This window comes from Macaca thibetana, chromosome 7, assembly GCF_024542745.1.
Source record: "Macaca thibetana thibetana isolate TM-01 chromosome 7, ASM2454274v1, whole genome shotgun sequence".
NCBI lineage: Eukaryota > Metazoa > Chordata > Mammalia > Primates > Cercopithecidae > Macaca > Macaca thibetana.
This window is the reverse complement of record NC_065584.1, coordinates 154,712,624-154,732,614: the sequence shown is the minus strand read 5'-3', so window position 1 is coordinate 154,732,614 and position 19,991 is coordinate 154,712,624. Positions and strand designations below refer to the sequence as shown.

Sequence of the window (19,991 nt, the reverse complement as noted above, 5' to 3'; positions counted from 1 at the left end):
GGGGTACAACGGGTTGGGGGGTGCTTGAAGACCTAAATCTTTACATTGCAGTCTATTAACAGACTTCCTTCAGCGAGACATTCATGTGGACTGAGCTGGGGGCAAAGGTTTTGGGGGTGCTTCCCCCTACCACCCACCCAATGAAGGAGCAAGAGGAATGGGAAGAGCCACTCCCTCCCTCCCTCCCTCCTGAGGTGGCCACGCCTCCCCTGCCCTCCCCAGCTCAGCTGTACTCACCACCGACTTCATTGCAGCAGCAGCAGCTCCAGGCGCAGCACCTCTCCCATGCCACACACGGCCCCCCGGTCCAGTTGCCACCCCACCCGTCAGGTCTCCAGCCTCCAGGAATACCCCCAGTGACAGGGAGCAGCTCCGGGCTGCTGGCATTGGGCGCCCTGGGCAGCCAGGCCCATCTGACGGTGAAGGATGAGAAGAACCACCATGAACTCGATCACAGAGGTGCGGCTGGGCTGGGGCAGAGGGTGGGGTGGGGCAAGGCTGGGCATGGGCACTCATAGGCCTCACAGTGAGTGGACCCAGCAAGTGCTGTCACCCTAGGACCAAGAGTTACCAAGGATTTGGAGCCATCTGTTGAATACTTGGTGCATGGAAGCCAGCGCCATCCGCATCCCATGCACCTGTTCCTAATCCTTGGTGTAGGAACTCCCTGTCCTGAAAACCCTGTCTGTTCATCTGGAGCTCCCTCCCATCTTCCTACGACACCTATGCCTGGCCTTCAGGGCCCAGCCCCAGTCCACCCCTTCAGGATGCCTTCCTGGTCAGACTAGGGGCCTTTTTCAAGTTCTCATAAGAGTTCAAGAGTTGGGAAGCCAAGGCTGAGTCCTTGTTACTGTCCTCTTACATTCTACCCCTGGAAAATGTCTTGTGCTTACCATGATCATTAGTTCCCTAGCACAGGGCCAAGTTCTTGGGTGTTTTCCTTACATCTACATCTCACCAATGCAGAAACCTGGGAAAGGTGCACAGTCAGTGCTCAGGTAAAGGTTTGTTAGCTGGCTGCCTGTACGTGGGGGTAGTGCACACCCCAGCAAGAGATCACATTGACTTGGAGTCAGAACTTGTTCCCTGACCCTCTGTGAGCCCTGACCATGAGGACCCAGGAAGCTGCACCGAGCGTGGTCTCAAGAGTGGTTCATTGGATCAGAAAAGAGAAACGCCTGGCTCCCTGGGAGGCTCTTTTCAAAAACTGGTGCCAAATGCACTCTGCCCTTAGATACGGTGTTTACCAGGGCACGTAGCCAACACCTTCTGAGCACTAGGGACCTGGAATGTCACCATCCTGCCTTGGCCCAGGCCACAGGGTGGTAGCCGGTCCCGAGAACTGAGGCTACATTTTTTTGTCTTACAGTGGGATGGTCCTTTTGGCAGAGGAAGAGGGGCCTCTCCACAGCAGACAGGAGAACTGGGGAGCTAGTGCTTAGCTGGGAAAGTTATCAGAGGCTTCAGCTTTTAGGGGCATCCTGACAAAGAATCAGAGAATGGTGTTAATTTCAAAAACAAAATTAAAGAAACCACTCCTAAATTCCTTTTTATTTTTACAATAAAGTTCTTAACTCCCAGGTCCTGCTGGTATTTTGTATGGCATGATCCTTCCCAAGCTTGTGGTCTTAAGACCCCTAGTCTGCTAAAGAGTAAACTTGGTGCCCTTTGGCATAACAGGGAGAACTGGGTCAAAGGCCTCCCTTCCCCACCCTGGGGACTGGAGGGGTGGGGGCAGCACTGGAATTTGGGTGGCGAATTTCCAAACCGAGAAACGCCACCTAATGGCCCTGCCTTGGCTGATCCACGGAGACAGCGATCCAGGCCTTCTGCCCATTTTAAAACCAGTGCACTAGCAAATCACAAAAGCCAGCTGGACTTAGACTGACCTTTTTCCTTTCTTTTTTGTGTTTTTGTCTCGGGGTGCCTGACCTTCCTCCTGTCCTGGCCTTCCTTCCCCAAAGAGAGAGAATCCAGTGCGGTAAGTGTTGGCACTCTGGAAGCCGGAGGGGTGTTTGGGTGCTGGGAGGAGGTGGGACTTGGGGCTCCCAGAATCGTGGGCCTGAGACCAGTCAGTTGGTGTCCAAAGCTGGCTTCCGGGTTCCCGGTTCTGCTCTGTGGGTTGAAACGGGGGGTTTTGTTGTTTGTTTACTCTTGCCGAGCTAGGAGACCTGGTTTCAGTGCTGGTGTCTTAGTCCAGAGCCAGTGGTGGTAGTGGCAGGGTGAGGGGTAGTTACTGTAATAAAATGGGAGCTGCTGTCGTCACCTGTTGAGAGTGACCTTCAGTTGTGGAAGCCCTTCATCTCCCCAGGCTTTAGGTCTGCCATTTGTCAAATGAAGAGCTTGGGCTAAATGAGCTCTAACTCCCTTTCATATGAGAGGTGATACTCTGAGAGGTCAGCTGACTAGCCCTGGGTCTTCCATTGCAAGGGGCTTTGTAGAGTCTCTGGGCTAAACCCAGGTCTAAGGACCGAGGTGTCCCATGTTGAGGGCCAAGGTTCTTACCCACCCCCCAGCTAGGATGCCTCTGTATCATCTTGCATCCACCTCATTCCCTTCAAACGCCTGCAGTTTCTCCCTGCTCTGGGCTTTCACTCGATTTAAGAAAGTGCTAGCAGGCGAGCATTAAGGCCAGGCCGCCTGCGTGTCTGCCAGCTCTGAGATTTGTTGTAAATCTTTCTGATCACACTGAGGCTCCGAGGTTCTGTTTCAAGTGAATAAGCCTTCTGAATAAGCGCAGTGGAGTCTGGATAAAAAAAATCCTCCAGCGATTAGCAAAGCTATTTTATTCCTCATCGCCGTCCTTGTATCTGGGGCCATCTAATCTGTTAGGATGGCTTTGGTTATTACCTCGTGTTAAGTAGGACTTGGAAGGTCAGGCAGTTAACTAACCATCTAGACAGCAGCTTCCTTGGGCAACTCTCTCCAGTCCAACCCTCCTTCCCTTCCTGGCCCTCCCCCAACCCAGGCTGACTTTTTAAACCTCCCATTGGCAGTGAGGCTGGCGTCGCCTCTTGCCCTGCCTACATGCTCAGGAATCCAGGACCACATTTGGGCTGAGGAATGGCTAGGTACCTAAAAGAGGAGTCATTGAAGCTGAAAATCCATGTTCACTGCCTCCGTACTGATCCTCTAACAGTGGCATTTTTGGAGAGGCAGTTTGCCTAGATAGAAGGAGGACTGGATTAAGACTGAGGTCGTCCCAGCTTTATGAGACCCTGCGTAGTTCCCTTGGCCTCTCAGAGCCTCAGTTTCCTTATCTATACCATGGGAATAATTCCTGCTTGGCTATCAGGGACCCACTGCAGTGGAACTGGTGGGGGAGTGGGAAGGCCAGCACTCTCTAAAGAGCGTGAGTCTTTACCTCATCCTCATCCCTATTGGCTTCTGGCTTTGTGCCCCATCTGTGAAAGTTTTCTGCTAAAAGACCCTCTCTGGGAACCCTCAAGAGCTGGGCTCTTTACCATGCTCACTGAGGTTCAGGCATGGCACACATGGGCCACAGGAAACTCCAATGGGAATGAATCAAGATGCTGGGCAGAGGCAGCAGTGGGTAGCTCAGGGCTGAGGCTGTGCGCATGGCATGTGGTGTGGTGACGGTGTCAGGGGCGGTGTAGACTGAAATAATCAGGCTTTGGAAACCAGGTTGTCAACAGATGAGGCCTACGGCAGGAAGGACAAGGCTGTGTCAGAGTGGGAGGGGGGATGGGGGACGGGCTGGAAGCTGTCCCAGAGGGGTTAGTCTGGAGTCCAATTAGAGGTAGCTTCATTCATATTTCCTTGCCTAGCCGAAGCAATAAAAAATACTTAGTTTTTTGGCCGCCTGCCAGCCAGAGGCGGGCTGGATCGATGCCGCTAAATGCCTGACATGACTCTCCGGTAGCGGCGAGGGTTTTCAGCCTGACTGCATGAGAAGAAAGAGCTCGCTGTTCTCCCGAGCCGAGCACCGGGTTGCAAGGAGAAACACGAGCAGCCGCACGCCCCCTCTCCTGCCCGCCCGCCTGCAAGGGGCAGCCAGTGCGAGGGGCTGGAAGCATTTCTGCTTAGCACAGGGTGGCCGCCACCGTCAGAGGAAATGAAATGAAATGACGGTGATTTTTCTGCCGGCGATTGCAGCAGCTAATTGAATTGCGGCTGTGCGCGCATCGCCGCCGCTCCTGCACGGCTGTGGGGAAGGTTGAGCTGCAGTTCCATTATAACCTCCATTTTTTCTTCAAGGCTTGATAACTCTGCCATTTTAATTTGCTTCAGGCAGAAACTTGGCAGGGAAGGGCTGCCCAGAAACCGGCTTAGGAAAGGAAATTAAGTTCTGAGGCTGGTTGCCGCACTCTTCCCACCGAATACTGCCCAGCTCTGTTCCCTCCAAGTGGCCCTTACCCCTGAGCCACCCTTGGCCTCTGAGAAAGTGGAGAAGTGAAGCCTCATTCCACTTGCCCTCTGATGCTCTTCTCTTCTGAACAGATGTCCCTCTGTGTCTCCATGTGACCTCCTGTGTTGCATGGGGACTGGGACTGGGGATGGCCTGTCCTTTTCTTCCAGCTCCATCATAGCTGGACCATAGCTGCTTTGGAGGACCAGGATTGTGTCTCGTTCATTCTGCCACTCCTGGCCTGCAGCACCAGACCTGACCCAGGGCAGCTGCTTGGAAATTGGTGGGTGGGTGAAGGTAAAGTTTGGGCTCTTAGGAAGGAGTAAACTTCACCAATATTGTAGAGGGGCGTTGGTCCTGATGTTATTCTCTGGACACAGAGGTTTGCTGGCAGGTGCCCTTGCCAGTAGCACTTCCCTCCCTGCTCCCCAGCTCGGTGGTAACAGCCACATGGTGATTTCTGACCACTATCAACCCCCAGGACTGCTCCATCATCTTCCCTCTTCCCAGGCCTCCCATCCCAAAGGCTTCTCATCCTCATTTGCTTTATAGTTGAGGGAGAACTCACGAAAATTTGGGGTTCCCTTTGTGCCACCTTCTGCTAGGGGAGCTTGGGCACATTCGCCAACCTCTCAGGGTCTCCACTTGGTAATGGCTACAGAGGCGGTGACTGTCCCTGCCCTTGCGCCTTTTCCTGTCTCTGTCAGAGAGGAAGGCTTCATGACGTGGCATTTTTGTTTTTTCACAACCCTGGTGTTTCTCCAGAGTGCTGACAGCCTTGCCATGGAGGCGGGGGTGTTCACACCGAACGCTCGGCTGCTCATCTCCACTGGGAAGTTGGTGGCTGCCTGACACCCTCCTTCCCTGTCAATCTCCCCATTCCTATTGGGCTCAGCAAATGAAGTATTGCTCATGGCCCCCACCTGTCAGCTCAGATCCATCTTACAAGACTCAGTGCAAATTCCACTTACCCGTCCTTTGAGCAAATGAGTGCGGCAGGCTCGAGATGGGTGGTGAACGAGACCCAGGTGACCCTCGCCCTCACGGAGCGTAGTCTCACAGGCCAGAAGGCAGACGGCTCACTGCGGGGTTAATTATTTAATAGCAGTGCGGAGCTGCAAAAGAGAATTGGGGGTGCTCCCAGGGCATCTCCCCGGGAACGCAGTCTGGGGAGTGGGGAAGGCTTCCCTGGCAAGGCTCTGATGGAGCCACGATCTGCAGGGCAGAGAGGAGCTCAGCTTCTCTTCCCTCCTCTGACCTCCCTGTCACCTGCACTTAGCAGTGTGTGGATGTGCGAGTTGTTACACACAGCAGAAAGTTTTAACCCCAAACCCTCTTCTTCCTTCCAGAATAACTCTGTGTCACCCTCGGAAAGCCTCCGGGCCAGTGAAAAGCACCGGGGCTCTGCAGACTACAGCATGGAAGCCAAGAAGCGGAAGGCGGAGGAGAAGGACAGCTTGAGCCGATACGTACGTCCGAGGGGCCGTGGCGCCACTGGGCTTTCTGTTGGGGAGGGCAGGGGGTGTCTGCAGGGCCCAAGCTATGGCCAGGGTCCTCTTATGGCTGGCAGGGAGTCAGAGCAGCACAGGTGGCAATAGGCGGCCCCATTGAGGAGGGCAGGGTGGGGACGGGGCTGGGGTGAAGTTCACACACTGTGAGTATGTGAGCCACTCCAGGGCAAAGGTGGACGGGGAGGTCGTCCTGGCCTTCATGGGGTCTCTTCCCACAGATGGGCCAACAAACCCATGCTGCTGTCACGGTGCTGCCAGAATCCCACTTGGCTCTAAGGAGCTGCTCCCGATGCCCCACAAAATGTGGACCCTACAGTCCTCTCAGTCAGCCCCAGGCACGCACTCACTTGGCCACCCAGTCATGTCTTTCATTAGCCTTTTAATGGGAGGCCCCCGGCACATGAGACCCTAGTGGAAGCATGGCTGTTGTGTTTCCCCTGTGCCAGGCTGTGCAGGGCTGAGAGCTGGGACAGAGGGAAGGGGAGGATATGATCAGGGCCTCTGCAGTCTTGCACCCAGCCCTCTTCAGCTACATGGCTGCTGTGTGGCTTCGGGCACATTGCACACCCAAAGGGCACTCAGCTGTGTTTCTGGGAGAGAAGGCAAGTCACTATCCCACACGGAGCGGGGGGAATGACCAGGTGAGAGCAGCACACTGACTGTGAAGGATGGTGATTGTAAAACCAGCTGGGAAGAAGGTTCTGGCTTCAGAGAGAAGCAGAAGGGCAGGCTGTGGGGGCAGGGGCTTAGAACTGTTATGATGGGGTGGGTGTCAGTGTGGCTGCCCAGTGGGCACAGGAGTGGAGTAACCTAGGGGCTGGGGTAGGGGACAGCCTCACAGGGGGACCGTGTTGAGCTGGAGTGGAGCCTGTGGAAGGGCAGGGCTGGAGTAGAAAGCATGGACTTTGGAGTTTGGCCTGGCGTCAGGTCCTGGCCAGTAGAAGGATAGGGTGGTTTGGGCCCGGTCAGGGGTGGGGAAAGTGTGGCCTCTTACCATTTGGCTTCTCTCTTGGTTGCAGGACAGTGATGGGGACAAGAGTGATGATCTGGTGGTGGATGTTTCCAATGAGGTATGGGCAGGCCCGGTTGAAGGGGGCTCTTGGTTGGGGATGGTTTGGGATTGTTCCTCCCCAGGGTGGGATCTGTTCTGTCTGTTCTAATATTGCTGGCAGCCTGAGCAGGGAGACAAGGCCTCCAGTCTTGAGGTCTCAGGGGGCCAAGAGGAGCAGGGCAGGGCTTTGCTGCATGGTGTCCAGGCATTTATGGGCCCGGAGGGCCTCCTGCAATGCGTCTCCAGAGAGAGACCCCCAAAGATCCCAGATAGGGGCCATCTTCTATTCCCCGTGAGTGATCCTCCATCCCCCCCAGGGGCTCAGCCTCAGGGGCCTGAGGAGGAGGAGCTGGAGAGCATCTACACTCGGCCAAACCCAGGCAGGCTGATTGAAGTCCTGAACTTGTGTTTGACATTGGGCAGATCACCCTTCCACCCTCCCCAGGCCTCAGTCGGACCAGATGGTTAAGAGTTAGTTTCCCCTCACTGTGGGACCCCCAGTCTTTGAGCCAAGCTCTTCTTCCCACACCCATGCCCTTTCCCTTCTCACTCCCAGAGCAGGGAAGCCTCAAGGCTGGCTGTTGCTTTCAGTGCATCTCTGCATCGCTTGTGTTTTCAGGACCCCGCAACGCCCCGGGTCAGCCCGGCACACTCCCCTCCTGAAAATGGGCTGGATAAGGCCCGTAGCCTGAAAAAGGATGCGCCCACCAGCCCCGCCTCGGTGGCCTCTTCCAGTAGCACACCTTCCTCCAAGACCAAAGACCTTGGTCATGTATGTGGGGTCTGGGTGGAAGGGAGTGGAAAGGGAGCAGCAGGGACCAGAGCTGGGATGGTGCCAATTGGCGGGCAGAGGGGTGGAGTGGAAGAAGCTGGATGGGTGATTGGCCCAGGTTTACCTCCTGTGCCTGCTGGGCCTGTGCTAATGAGTTAACATTTTCTGAGCCTTGGTTGCTACATCTGTAAAATGGGAGTGATCACCCCAGTCCCTGCCAAACAAGGTTGGGTAAGGATTGAGAGGCTGTTCGGCAGAAGCTTCCTACGGGGCTGGCTCTGGGCTTCATGTTGGGACTGGCACCAGTTGTGCCCGGCTCCTAGGAGAATGGAAGCCTCATGGCCTCCCTTGTTGTGCATCTCCCCTCTTCAGAACGACAAATCCTCTACCCCTGGGCTCAAGTCCAACACACCAACCCCAAGGAACGACGCCCCAACTCCAGGCACCAGCACGACCCCAGGGCTCAGGTCGATGCCGGGTAAACCTCCGGGCATGGACCCGATAGGTATAATGGGTAGGCACCATGGGCTGGGTTGATCTGATTGGGGGGAGGGGGTCTGCCCCTGGCCAGGGCAGGGGTCACACACACCCATGGGATAGAGCACAGGCAGTGTCTCCCAGGGCCTGCCCTTGGGGACTTCATAGTCAGATTTGAGGAGGAGGTAACACCAAGGCTTCTGGGGCCCCTGCTGGGCCAGACATATAAAAACAGCATCAGACAGGTCAGGGCTCCCAAGATCTGTTCCCACCCCTGTCATTAGTCCAGTGAGGCTCTATGCAAGCCTGTTTGGGCCTCCATATCCTGCTCTGTAAAAACAGGTGGGTGCATCTGCCAAGCTCTAAGTTTCTTTGGCTCTGAAGGCAGGGATCCCAGTTGGGTGGGTTCAGTCTGAGGGGACTGCTTGGAGCAGGCAGCTTGAGAATGCAGGGAGGGTTATTGCTGGGTGAGGCGGCCGTGGCCATGTCCCAATCCCCCTAAGGCCCACCTCCCTGATGCTCACCCCCTCGCAGCCTCAGCTCTGCGCACGCCCATCTCCATCACCAGCTCCTATGCAGCGCCCTTCGCCATGATGAGCCACCACGAGATGAACGGCTCCCTCACCAGTCCTGGCGCCTACGCCAGCCTGCACAACATCCCACCCCAGATGAGTGCCGCCGCCGCCGCTGCAGCCGCTGCCTACGGCCGATCGCCAATGGTGAGCTTTGGAGCTGTACGTAGACCTTTTGGCTCCTTTCTTGGGGACTGGGCGCGGTGTGGGGAGCTGGTGGGGGTTGGAGGGGTGCTCTCCACATGCCAAAGGGGGCCTGGGGGCCCCTCAGGGTCTCGAGGCCAGGCAGCTGACCCTGTGGGGAGAACGTGTATCGGAAACAATTGAGACTTAGCTGGAAGGGCACACGCTTTGGGGCCAGCAGACCTGGGTTCCATCCCCCACTGGCCTACGAACTGCCCTGTGACCTCACGCAAGGCAGCTTCCCTTTCAGTCTGCGAAACGGGGCTGCCCCTGCCTTTCCCAGCTCTGGGGGGTGGGAATCCCAGGCGAGTCAGGTGATGTTCATGGAGCAGGGGTCTCGTAGATGGGACTGGTCGTTACAAGACTTTCTATTGTGGTGAATGAATAATAAGAGTTAGGGGCCTGGCATGGTGGCTCAGTAATCCCAGTACTTTGGGAGGCCAAGGCGGGTGGATCACCTGAGGTCAGGAGATCGAGACCAGCCTGGCCAGCCAACATGGTGAAAGCCTGTCTCTACTAAAAATACAAAAATTAGCTGGGTGTGGTGGCAGGCGCTATTCGGGAGGTAGAGGCAGAATAATCCCTTGAACCCGGGAGGCGGAGGTTGCAGTGAGCCAAGATTGCGCCACTGTACTCCAGCTTGGGCAACAGAGCAAGACTCCATCTCAAAAAATAAAAAGAAAAAGAAGAGTTAGGGTTGGCAGAGAGAGGGGCCCTTTTTCAGGAGATAGTTTTCCTTTTTACCTCCTGGACCTTGGGTGGCCTTCTCTCCACTGGCAGGCCCACTAGGACCACAGGAGAGGAAAGAAGTAGGGCAGGGCCAGCTCTGCCTTGCAGAACAGGGAGGATGCTGGTTCAGAGTGGGGTCTACACACTGTCACCCCCTCCCTGCCACGGGCCTTCCTGGGCCTGTGTCTCCTCTGAATCAATGGGCTCTGCTCTGCTCAGCTTGTCTCTTGGGTTATAAAGTGGCAGAGCCATGCAGGTAGGACCCCGGGTGGGTGGTGGAGGAGGCAGGGGTGGGGGTGTGTGGCAACACGGCTGATGGAGGGCTGTCTTGCCTTGCTTTACAGGTTGGTTTTGATCCTCACCCCCCAATGCGGGCCACAGGCCTCCCCTCAAGCCTGGCCTCCATTCCTGGAGGAAAACCGTAAGCTTTGGCTATACTTACTGCATGCTTTGTAGGGTGGGGAGGAGAGAGCACTCTACCCCTCCTTCCAACAACACACGTCATCCCCTGACGAAGAATTTGCCCTGGTGCATGTCCCTTTGGAAAGGTATCTGTCCCTCTGGAGGCACCGAGACCTAGTTGCAACCCCAGAAAACTATAGCCAAGCCATGCTTCTCAGCACCCACAGAAGCTCCCTCCAACAGAGGAGCCATGGGGTTAGCTAAGTACATGGCCACTGGGCTGGGAGACAAGGAACACTCCTCACTGAGTCACCTGGAGCTGTGGTGGGCCTTGCCGACTCCTTTGAGCTCTACCTGCTGGGAAGGCCCCAGTGCCGCTGGTCGCAGGCCCTTCCCTGTCAGCAGTGCTTTCCTCCCCTGGAGGGCACACTCTCCCCGGCCCTTCACTTCCTCGGGTTGCTAGGAAACTAAAAGATTGAGCCTATAGATAATGCGGAGACACTGCCTGACACAGTCCTCTAATTGTCCACGAGAATCTAGATGCTGATTGAGAGGGCGCCCACCAGAGCCGGAAACAGCAGGCAGGCCAGGCTGGCTCCCACCGACTCTGACACGGACTTTCACATTTGCTATTGAGGGGCAAGCAGATCCCTTCCCTAATACCGCCGGCTCCTAAAGCAAGAGGTGGCATTTCAGCCATGCCCTTTCCAGGGCTGGCTTGTTGGGGGAATGAATGGATTGTGGGAAAGGGCATTCCAGGACATCTGTGGGTTTCTGGTCTGATTTGGAGCAAGGATATATAACCGAGTGTAAAAATCAAAGCTGGTCTGTTAAGCACTCTCCACCCTGGTGGAGCCCTCCCAGTACATGGGGTTACTGGGTTCGAAAGGTTTCAGAGCAGAGGGGCCTGGAGGCAGGGCAGCCAGTCGGGGGCGGTGCAGGTGACCTGGGCCAGGCCTGTGGGAACTCTGAGGGGCCGGGGTGGATGGCAGCAGTGACGGTTCTCACCTTTTCAGAGCGTACTCATTCCATGTGAGCGCTGATGGGCAGATGCAGCCCGTGCCCTTCCCCCACGACGCCCTGGCAGGCCCCGGCATCCCGAGGCACGCCCGGCAGATTAACACACTCAGCCACGGGGAGGTGGTGTGTGCCGTGACCATCAGCAACCCCACGAGGCACGTCTACACAGGTGGCAAGGGCTGCGTGAAGATCTGGGACATCAGCCAGCCAGGCAGCAAGAGCCCCATCTCCCAGCTGGACTGCCTGGTGAGAATCCCAGGGCCACCGCGCCTCCTCCAGCTGGTGTAGGAGGATGGGGTAGCCTGGGCCACGGGGGAGAGCCCCAGGGCCCGGCTTAGCATCGTATTGGCTGAGCAACTTTAGGCAAGCTGACTAACCTCTCTGAGCCCCAGTTGTGCCTTCTGTGTGTGGGGCTGATACTGACCTCCTGGTATTCATGAAAGATCAAAGGCTTGTGAATTTGAGGAATGGGGACAGCCAGGCAGCTGCTGGGTATAGGGGAGGCTGTAAGCAGGGCTGGTGAGGGTGCTCAGTATTGCTGGACAGGACTCTCCTGGTGCCCACGAGGGGAAGTAGGCAGCCCTCAGCCCTGCCCCTTCTCCCTCCAGAACAGGGACAATTACATCCGCTCCTGCAAGCTGCTTCCTGACGGGCGCACGCTCATCGTGGGCGGCGAGGCCAGCACGCTCACCATCTGGGACCTGGCCTCGCCCACGCCCCGCATCAAGGCCGAGCTGACGTCCTCGGCTCCCGCCTGTTATGCCCTGGCCATCAGCCCTGATGCCAAAGTCTGCTTCTCCTGCTGCAGCGACGGGAACATAGCTGTCTGGGACCTGCACAACCAGACCCTGGTCAGGTGAGCCGTCAGGAGGGAGCATTAGTGCCTCGTCCTGGGGAAGTTTTTACCCACCCTGCCTGGTCTTGTTTGCTGTGACCTTGGCCTTGTCTGAGGTGCCGTGGGGTGGCCATAATCGTTGGGATGAGGGATGCACAGGTGAAAAGACAGCTCTGCCTGCCTTATTCGAGGGACAGAGGAGGGAGGGCCATTGGGCCCAGGAGCTTGGAGAGGGCTCTGGGAAGAAAGTGGAGCTAGAGCATGTCTGGGAAAGTGGAGGTCAGATTAGTGGAGCAAGCAGAGAGGCTGGGAGAGAGGCCCAGAGACCAGATTGGGGAGACCTGACTGGGAAGCCACATCATGTGGTGTCTAGACAAGCCTTAGGACAAAACTGCTGGGTTTGAATCCTGCCTCCGCTATGACCTAGTGCAAGTTGCTGAACCCCTGCGGCTCAGTTTCTTCCTGTGTAAAACAGTGACAATGGAGCATCTGCCTCTGACAGTGCTACAGTGCAAAAGCAGACGGGGTGCCTGGCCCAGCTGACTCTTATACATGGGCTGTGTGTGTTATTCAACGTGTTCATGGATGGCCTCAGCCCCATAGTTCATGCAGGGCGAAGAGATAGATTAAGAGGGTAAATTGAGGGCGCATGGAGTGCGGGCTAAGGAGCTGTGTCCTAAAGGCAGTGAGGCCCTGCATTCTCTTTATCAGTCATCTCACACATGGCTTCCCCAGGGCCTTCCTGAGCCTCCAGCTCCACCTTCTCCAGAGGCCCACCCTGGAGGGATTCAGTCTCAGAAGCCTGGTGTGAGGTCCCCTTTTCACCCCCCATTTCCCACGGGACTTGTCCCGGGGCAAACCCTTCTGTGGAACTGGAAAGAGGCCAGAGCTAGCTTTGCTGCAAGCTCACTAAGGGACCATGTGCACTCTTCTGGGCCTCAGTTTCCTCTTCTGCTCAGACTGCCCCTGGGATGGCTGCCACTTGGCAGTCTGTGGTTCCCGGGGCTCATCCTCCTCCCTGCTTGACTTTCATAGGCAGTTCCAGGGCCACACGGACGGGGCCAGCTGCATAGACATCTCCCACGATGGCACCAAACTGTGGACAGGGGGCCTGGACAACACGGTGCGCTCCTGGGACCTGCGGGAGGGCCGGCAGCTACAGCAGCATGACTTCACTTCCCAGGTGCGCGGCCCAAGACTCCTCCCTTCCCAAAGAGCAGTGTGTTCCCTCCCTCCAGGGCCCCAGTGGCTGGGTCAGGGACAAAGGGATCCTCACAGAGTGACCATTGCCCAGAGACTCGGGACCAACCTGAGCCATCTGGGAAGGCTTCTGGGAGGAAGCAGCAATGAAACAGACAGAGATGACCTTGGGGTTGGACACTTTTGGCCCAACTGTAGAAATTTGATTTCTTTCTCCGCTGCTATTGAGCACTTTGTCCTTGGCGTCCTCATTCACAAGATGGAAATAATAGTAGCACCCTCCTAGGTCTGATGTGGGCACTGAAATGATCCCTCTAAAAACCGTAGCCATAAACCCGACTCACAGAAAGCATTCGGGAAATGCCAGGGATTATTATTTCTTATTTGCATTCCCCACTTTAATATTTTAATCTTAAATGTTTAATATTTTAGTAGGCCTTTTTTTTTTTAACTCAGTTTTTTCTTAAGGAAAGACGAAAGTCACAGAGACAGAGTAACTTTGAATGCAAAATGTCTGTGCTTTCTCACCTATAAAATGGGATGGAAAATGACCTCCCATACTCCTGGGTTATTGGGTGGGTAGGGAGGGACCCTGAGCCTCAGAGGACCTGAGCAGCACCTTTGGGAGCCGCCCTCCTCTTGAGGGCAAAGAATGCTGAGCTCAGTCCGTCTCCCCTCCCACTGCCTGCAGATCTTCTCGCTGGGCTACTGCCCCACTGGGGAGTGGCTGGCCGTGGGCATGGAGAGCAGCAACGTGGAGGTGCTGCACCACACCAAGCCTGACAAGTACCAGCTGCACCTGCACGAGAGCTGCGTGCTCTCCCTCAAGTTCGCCTACTGCGGTGAGCCTGGGATGGGCCCAGGCCTGATGGAGTAGGGTGGGGAGCCCAGGGCAGCCTGACCCAACAGGACAGAAGAGGGGCCTAAAGCTTATAGAATGAGCCAGGCCTCGGAACCAGGCCTTCTAACCCCTGGGCTGGTGCCCCTTCAGCACCCTTTAGTGATCTTGTTCCCCATCCTTGTTTCTCGGATGCAGATGTCACCGTGAGTTATTGAACTCTCAGGACACTAGGCCAGAGCCAGTTCTTGCAGGCTTGGGGCAAAGGAACAGGACAGTAGCAGTGCAGGTAGTTCCTCTTGGTGGTTACAACCAGTGGCTTTGACATCTGATAGCCTTGGATGGGAATGTCTGCTCCTCCACTGACAAGCTGTGCAGTCTTGGACATCTCACCCTCTCTGAACTCTAGTGGATTTTCCTCTGTGGTCCGGAATAGCATGGTGTTCATGGCTTTCAGGGAGCAACAGAGCTTTAACACATGTAGAGCCCTGGCCGAGTGCCTGCTTGGAGGAAGGGCGCCCACTGACTGCTGTCTTCAGCCAGGTCTCCAGTCTCCCAGGGCTTGGATATTTTCGGTATTTCCCGCCACCTTCCAGTAGTAGAATTTAGAAAGGCCAGTCAACCTTAGTGGCTTTAACAAGAGTCTTTCGGGGCAGTGTTATCACTGCAATTAACTTCAAATCCTACCTTTTCCCACCCTAGCCCCGCCCAGCCCTCCCCCTGGATTTCAAAGAAAGGCCTTCTCCAGGTATCCACGTGTCATTTGCAAAATGCCTCTCGAAATTGAAGAGTCATACTAGTTAGCAGTTCTCACTGCTTTTCTATGGCAGCTGGTCATGTCTGGGGCTGGTCTTGCTTTAGAGGGCAGCGAGCTACAACCTGATCATGCCTTTGCATCCCACCTGCAGGCAAGTGGTTCGTGAGCACTGGGAAAGATAACCTTCTCAACGCCTGGAGGACGCCTTATGGAGCCAGCATATTCCAGGTACTGCCCACCATCTGAGCCCTCCTCTGGGTTCCTCCCAGAGTTGAAACTTGGCGGTGGTGATGGGAGTGAGGATAGCAGGAGGAAGAACAGGAGGAGCCTGGAGCCAGGATCAGACCTGCCCTGGTCCCCTCCCCACCCCTACCTGATGGGGGAGCAAGATGGGTTCTCCCAAGGACCTGGGGACTCCAGCAAGACATATGATCTGCTACTAATGGCTTCTGACCCCCGAGGGCAAGGGCGTTTAAGCAGGGGCGCTTGTCGGATTTGCTTGTCGGATTTGGAGAGCGAGGAGTAGCATAAATGTTTCTGCTCTGGGCTGGATGCTGAGCACCTGCAGGAGGTGCGCTGGGCAGCTTCCCTCCTCGAGTGAGTGTGTGTTTCCACCTCCATTCAGCACCAGCAGGGACATGGACAGGAAAGAGAGGAGGAAAGGAAGAGGCTTTTTATAATGTACCAGGATCTGGGGCCTGCCATACTGCACTTTGGCACACACACGTATGCACACACACACGTGCACTCTTTCCCACACATGATCAAACTCACACTCATTTACTCATGCACACTCAGTCTACCACACACACTTTCTTCCTCTCTCTCTCTCTCTCTCTTTCTCTCTCGTGCGCGCGCGCGCGCACACACACACACACACACACACACTTGTGTTCTCTCTCACTCCCTCAGCCAACATACCACTTTCTGGACCCAGACTGAAATGTCTGGTGTCTAGCATGTCAAACCTCATTGTTAGGGTCTTTAGTTACAGCACATGCTTCAAACATCAGGTGCCAATCCTTTTCCTAACTCATCAGGCTGTGGGCCTGAGCTGCTGACGCCAGCTCCTAGCTCGGAAATGCTTCTTCCTATTTGTAAACTCAGAGAAGCTCGTGCTAAAGCGTCCTGTTGTGATCATTATGACTTACTGTAAAGATCACATGGGAGACTGTTGCTGAGCTTTTCATTGTGGAAAAGCAGGTGGGAGGGGAGCTCTACCTGAAAATGCTTCAAAGGTGGTTTAAAGCCTCCCCACCTCCTCTTCACTGCACTGTGCTCCAGGTTGGAGCATCAGAGAGGGGCAGAGGAGGGCGATTGTTTCCAAGAGAACCGAGATGGTGTTGAGCACTGGAAAATGAATTCCTGTCTTTTTTCTCCCCGCACCCCACGCCTTCCTGCTGCTTCTCCTCGTCTTCCTCCTCCAGTCTAAAGAATCCTCGTCTGTCTTGAGTTGTGACATTTCGGCGGATGACAAATACATTGTAACAGGCTCTGGTGACAAGAAGGCCACAGTTTATGAGGTCATCTACTAAACAAGAACTCAAGCAGGGCTGTCAAACTCTGGGAGAAACCGACTCGGCTCTGACAGGGAGACCCCCAGGCGAGGGGCCCTGAGGATGGCGGAGGATGGGCCGCAGGCAGCCGCGCGTTCGGGGCTGCGCTCCGGCCGGCTGAGAGGGCGCGTGCCCCATCACGATCTGGACTTCTGGGCCTAGATTGATGTGTCTCACAGACTCGGATGGGTTCTGCTCCTCCTCCTCCCCCTGAACAATGCTGGCAGTTGCTACAAATAGATTTATTGGAGGCTTATGGCTCCGGTTCCCCACAGACCCGCTCATGAGTCTCTTTGTTCTTCCCCTTTCTTTTGCCCTGTGCCCCACCTTGGGTCGGGGATGCTGGAGTGGACCACATTGTTGTGCTGGGGGAGGGGGTCTCTTTTTGCCGATTGTGCAGTGCACAAGTTTTGTGAAAAATGTAAATAACAGACTCCTATTGCGGACTGACCAGTGGGAGAGGCCCCTTCCCACCGGAAACTCTGACCGTGTGTTTCGCCTGCTGTATTTGTAATCCACTCGTGGTGGTGGCTTTTTTTTTTTTTTTTTTTTTTTTTTTAAATAAACAGATGTTCTCACCTGGGAAGAGGAGACAGGGAGAGGAACCAATTGAAGAATAAGGAGAAAAGTCTTAGATTGTGGAAAAGGCAACGAGGTTGGCTGCAAGGTACCTGCTGGAATGCCTGTCCGTCCACACGGGTCTGGGCATCTGGACTGAGCACCAGCCGGCCAGACTGAGGGATGGAAGGCACTGAGATGGGGGCCTGTTCGGGCAGACGCCTGCAGAAACAGAGCTTTCTGTGGTCTCTTGCACTCTGGCTGCCTCTTGCCCTCTCTGTGTCTCTCTTTCTTGGTCTTTCCCTCTCTCCTCCTCAGCCTGGTCTTTCTCTTTGGTGCACACTTAGTTATTGTTATGAGCAATGGAAGTTCAAAGGAACTCCCTCTCCAGCTCTTCTGAATCTTGGGACACAGCCTAAAAAGGACAAAAAGTTAGAAGACAGCATAGCAACTCAGCTCAGGGAGCTACCAGAGAAAAATAGCAACTGATGTGGGTGCTTTTTTTTTTTTTTTTTTTTAATTTGAATAAAAAGAATTAGAAGTGATGTCCTTTTATAAAATGCCTTCTCCCCCTTCCTGCCTACAGCCTCTTCCTCTCCCCTTAGAGGGGGGAAAGTGTTTAAACCTACAGGTTGTGAGTCTGAAAGGAGGATCTCCCTCACCTCCGCCCTGGGCAGGGCAGTGGGGGTTGGGGGCTGGGAGAGGGGGACACAGATCTGGCACACTGTGGATATTTCTTGCAGATTGCAGTCTCTCGTGGCCCAAACAGGTTAGGTAGACTATCGCCTCTGGCAGGTGCCACCTTTCGGTACCATGTTCTGAGGTGTTAGGATTTGGGTTGTTTTTTTGTTTCTTTTCCTTTTGGTCTTTTTTTCTTATTCTTCTTTTAAAGAAAAGCTAAAGGCCGCTGTGAGTCCTGGTGGCGGGCTCTCCATGGATGTAGCATATCGAAGATAATTTTTATACCGCATTTTTATGGATTATTTTGTAATGCGTGATTCCGTCTGCTGAGGAGGAGGGAGGGGCTCCAGGGAACGCCACCCACCTTCAGTGAGGTTGCTCCCCAGCTGAGCGCACCGGGCATGGGATGTGGAGGCTGGCGCCACACCCTGTGCCTCTCCAAGGCTGGGCGCGTGGGGCATCCAGAGTCTCTCTGGGCCTCAGATGTCCGTCTGCCACCTCTTGCTAAGGCTCTAGCCAGAAGGGAGGGTGAGGGTAGAAGAAAGTTATTCCTGAAGAAAAAAAGAATGAAAAGTCATTGTACTGAACTGTTTTTATATTTTTAAAAGTTACTATTTAAAGGTTGGTTTGATTGTTGCGTCTTAATTGCCTCAACCCCCAGTTTGTCAGTCCCCCCCGCAGGAAAACAGCCAGGCCAGTGTCGCTCTCACATTCTGGAGCCTGGGCCATTTCCCGTCCATGTGAGCTCTTCTTATCTCACAGCATTCCCACGCGCTGCTCCCCCCGCCCCCCAGATACCCAACAGCGCAGCGGGGGTTTCACAATCCCACACTGCGTCACCTCCCATCCAAGCGCCAGGGAGGGTGTGGGGTAGGAGCTAAGACTTCCTCTGGACAGATGGACAGGGCAGAGTTCACTGAGGGGAAGGAAGACCACAGGTTAACACCAAAGTATTGTACAGCTGTCAATGCAAAACTTTTTTGGAAAAAAATTAAATGTAATGAACTTGAAGCGAAACTGCAAAGTGTCTTTGAGCATCTGGACCCTGGAAACCTGCACCATTTTATTTTAAACTTAACATGTTTAGGTGGGACAAGGAGATCTTCGATCTCTAGTTCACAAAGGCGTGTTTTTGGATGATTCAGAAGGAAGCATTTGCAGAAGGGGCAGACCCAGAAATGCAGGTCATTGTCCCCAGGGAGGGAGTTGGGGGCTGGGAGGGAAGAGGAGAATGCTGGTGCCCATTCCCAGGGGCGGTACCCAGGCGCTTGGATTTCGTGCACCCATTAGCGAAAGCGCTCAGGGCACTGGAGATTAACATGATTTCCAACTCCTTATTTTGTCAAAGTCATTCTCAATCAGCACAATTGCCTGCTGTCATTTCATACAAGAAAGGGAATCTAACATTAAAAAAAAAGAGGAATGACAATCTCAGCATACAGCCCAGTCTTTATGACTAGAAAGGACAGCTGGCCTCTCTCCACACAGAGGGGTCATTTAGCTGGAGAGGGAGGTCCTCTCAGGCTTATGGAGGAGACAAAGCCAGCAGGTAGAAGGGACCGGACTGAGGCTGCAGTGGGTTACAGCTCTGCCTCAACTGGTTGCAGGGGTGTGAGGAAAACGGTGCACCTTGGACCGTACCTTTCTCGTGTGTCCATCTCTAGGCAATGCAAGAGGGCTGGGAGGCTGGGAGCAGGCTCTGGCCAGAATAAGACTGTGTGTTTGTCAAGAGCATGAGGTTACCCATGGGTGCCAAGATCAGGGTGGAATTGGGGCTTGCAGGCCCAGGTTTGGGAGAAGAGGAAAATGTCCTTCAGGGAATACTCGCCCTCCAGGCTTGTCCTACTAGAAAGCAAGACCAGTGTTACTCTTTGAGGAGAGACTGAACCTCTGCAAGGCTGTTCACTGAGATTTCCTGGGCACAGTCAAGGATGGAGAGATGACCAAGATTCAGTCCCTGCCGTAGAAGCTCACTGTTTGAGATGGGGGAGACAGTACAGCCCCTTCCTTCATTTGACCTGTGTTCCCACTGCTGCTGTCCTTAATGCCAGCACACTGCGCCTCCCCTGCGCTGAACCTCTCACTGCACATGCTTCCTCCTGCTGCCTCTCCCCACCCACCACCCCTCCATTGCTTTCCACCCAACCCTGGCTGGCGGCACAAACCACATCTGGGAGCTGGTTAGAAATCTAGAATGAGCTCCCTCAGTCCTACCGAAGCAGAATCTACATTTTAACACGCTGCCGCGATTCCTGTGCACATCAGTATTTGGGAAGCATTCCAGTCTAAGAGAAGGGGCCCACTCCATGGTAAAGCTATTTCCATACTTAATCCCCCCACGTTACCCCTTTTTACTTAACAGGGTGACAGGAGGCCTTGATTGCCATTTTTCTAGCCTTTCTTTGTCACCCTCTAAGGGTTCCTTTCCTCTTATGCAGAAATCCAGGCTTGTAGCAACCATAGCATTGACAACATGGTCC

At 54.7% G+C, this 19,991-nt stretch overlaps 2 protein-coding genes across 17 annotated transcripts in view; one reads left to right on the top strand and one right to left on the bottom strand.

Moving 5' to 3' along the window:
- The window catches only part of TLE3 (TLE family member 3, transcriptional corepressor), a 50,345-nt gene extending 31,817 nt beyond the window's left edge, over positions 1 to 18,528 (top strand). For 2 of the 16 annotated variants that reach the window (XM_050796287.1, XM_050796283.1), the window contains exons 7-20: positions 258 to 459; positions 1,965 to 1,981; positions 5,719 to 5,838; positions 6,900 to 6,950; positions 7,551 to 7,703; positions 8,076 to 8,217; positions 8,715 to 8,914; positions 10,009 to 10,085; positions 11,083 to 11,332; positions 11,695 to 11,942; positions 12,957 to 13,104; positions 13,813 to 13,963; positions 14,868 to 14,944; positions 16,144 to 18,528. In XM_050796287.1, the coding sequence (XP_050652244.1) occupies positions 258 to 459; positions 1,965 to 1,981; positions 5,719 to 5,838; positions 6,900 to 6,950; positions 7,551 to 7,703; positions 8,076 to 8,217; positions 8,715 to 8,914; positions 10,009 to 10,085; positions 11,083 to 11,332; positions 11,695 to 11,942; positions 12,957 to 13,104; positions 13,813 to 13,963; positions 14,868 to 14,944; positions 16,144 to 16,251 (1,944 nt within the window). In that variant the 3' untranslated portion in view covers positions 16,252 to 18,528. Of the gene's footprint in view, positions 1 to 254; positions 460 to 1,964; positions 1,982 to 5,718; positions 5,839 to 6,899; positions 6,951 to 7,550; positions 7,704 to 8,075; positions 8,218 to 8,714; positions 8,915 to 10,008; positions 10,086 to 11,082; positions 11,333 to 11,694; positions 11,947 to 12,956; positions 13,105 to 13,812; positions 13,964 to 14,867; positions 14,945 to 16,143 lie in introns of those variants that run through there. The other 14 variants (XM_050796296.1, XM_050796291.1, XM_050796293.1 and 11 more) reach the window with 9 other exon arrangements.
- Positions 1 to 19,991, bottom strand: part of LOC126958166 (40S ribosomal protein SA-like) — a 900,761-nt gene that overhangs the window by 341,789 nt on the left and 538,981 nt on the right. The gene's annotated exons all lie outside the window — the stretch shown is intronic.